At 38.9% G+C, this 1231-nt stretch overlaps 1 protein-coding gene across 1 annotated transcript; it reads left to right on the top strand.

Moving 5' to 3' along the window:
• Window positions 1-232: 232 nt before the first annotated feature.
• On the top strand, window positions 233-1154 carry LOC105569894 (the record flags this gene model as incomplete). The annotated part of the gene is made up of 1 exon (XM_012026748.1): window positions 233-1154. A coding segment is annotated over exon 1 (922 nt), but the record flags the coding sequence as incomplete, so codon positions are not given.
• Window positions 1155-1231: the final 77 nt, after the last annotated feature.

Below are 1231 nucleotides of genomic sequence, written 5' to 3'. Positions count from 1 at the left end.
ACCAACGCTACAAAACAGTAAGTTAGGTTGGATAATCTCAGGACCGATACCTGATTATTTAATAACAAATAAATCGAGCAATTACTTGTCTTCAAATCTCTCATGTTTGTTCATTCGAGAATCAATTAACGAAACTCTTTTAAAATTCTGGGAGTTAGAAGAATATCCAGCAGAGAAATCGGTTAAATTGTCCGTAGAAGAGCAACGATGCGAAGAACACTTTATAAACACGATGAGTCGTGATGTGTCGGGACGGTTTGTTGTCAGACTACCTTTCCGTGACAATAAGAAGCAGTTAGGCGATTCGAGAGAGATAGCTTTACGAAGACTGAGTTACTTAGAACGAAAATTCAAAACTAATCAAGAATTTTATAATCAATATTCGAGTTTTATGCGAGAGTACATCAAATTAAATCATATGTCGATCGTGAACAGCGAATCTACCATAATGAATCCTACTTATCTACCGCATCACGGCGTATTGCACGAATCTAGTCTTACAACGAAGTTACGCGTAGTGTTCGATGGGTCGGTCAGAACTACGGCGGGAATCTCACTAAACGATACTGTAATGATCGGAGCGCGATTACAAGACAATTTAATTGATATCATGTTACGATTTAGATTGCATGCCATTGCAATCACAGCCGATTTGAAAAAAATGTATAGACAAATTTTAGTTCACGAAGCCGATAGAGATTATCAAAGGATTCTGTGGCGGTCGTCGGTGGGCGAACCTATACGAGAATTTCGATTAAACACCGTAACATACGGATTATCGTGTGCTCCATTTTTGGCCGTGCGTTGCGTGAGACATTTGGCAAGTAACGCGGACGATCGATTGATGCAAGCGTCTCAAGTCTTACTCAATGATTTATACGTGGATGATATATTAACCGGTGTTAGTTCAATTGACGAGGCAACCGATTTGATTAAGCAATTAAAGGAATTGTTAAATGATGGAGGATTTGAACCACATAAGTGGCGATCAAATTATAAAGAAATTTTACATGAATTACACTCTAGTGAACAGATTGAAGAATCGTTGACTGTCGCGAGCGATGTAAATGAGACACATATAAAAACATTGGGTTTGACTTGGCATCCCGAGCGAGACGTGTTTGAGTTTTCTGTCAATTCCATAACAAGGGCGAGTAAAACGAAAAGAGAGGTTCTATCTGCAATATCGCGGTTGTTCGATCCATTGGGATTGATAAGCCCTATACTAATT

Source organism: Vollenhovia emeryi, unplaced genomic scaffold (genome assembly GCF_000949405.1).
Source record: "Vollenhovia emeryi isolate VEMERY1.0 unplaced genomic scaffold, V.emery_V1.0 DF950218.1, whole genome shotgun sequence".
NCBI classification, from domain to species: Eukaryota; Metazoa; Arthropoda; class Insecta; order Hymenoptera; family Formicidae; genus Vollenhovia; species Vollenhovia emeryi.
This window is presented reverse-complemented; position numbering and strand designations above follow the sequence as displayed.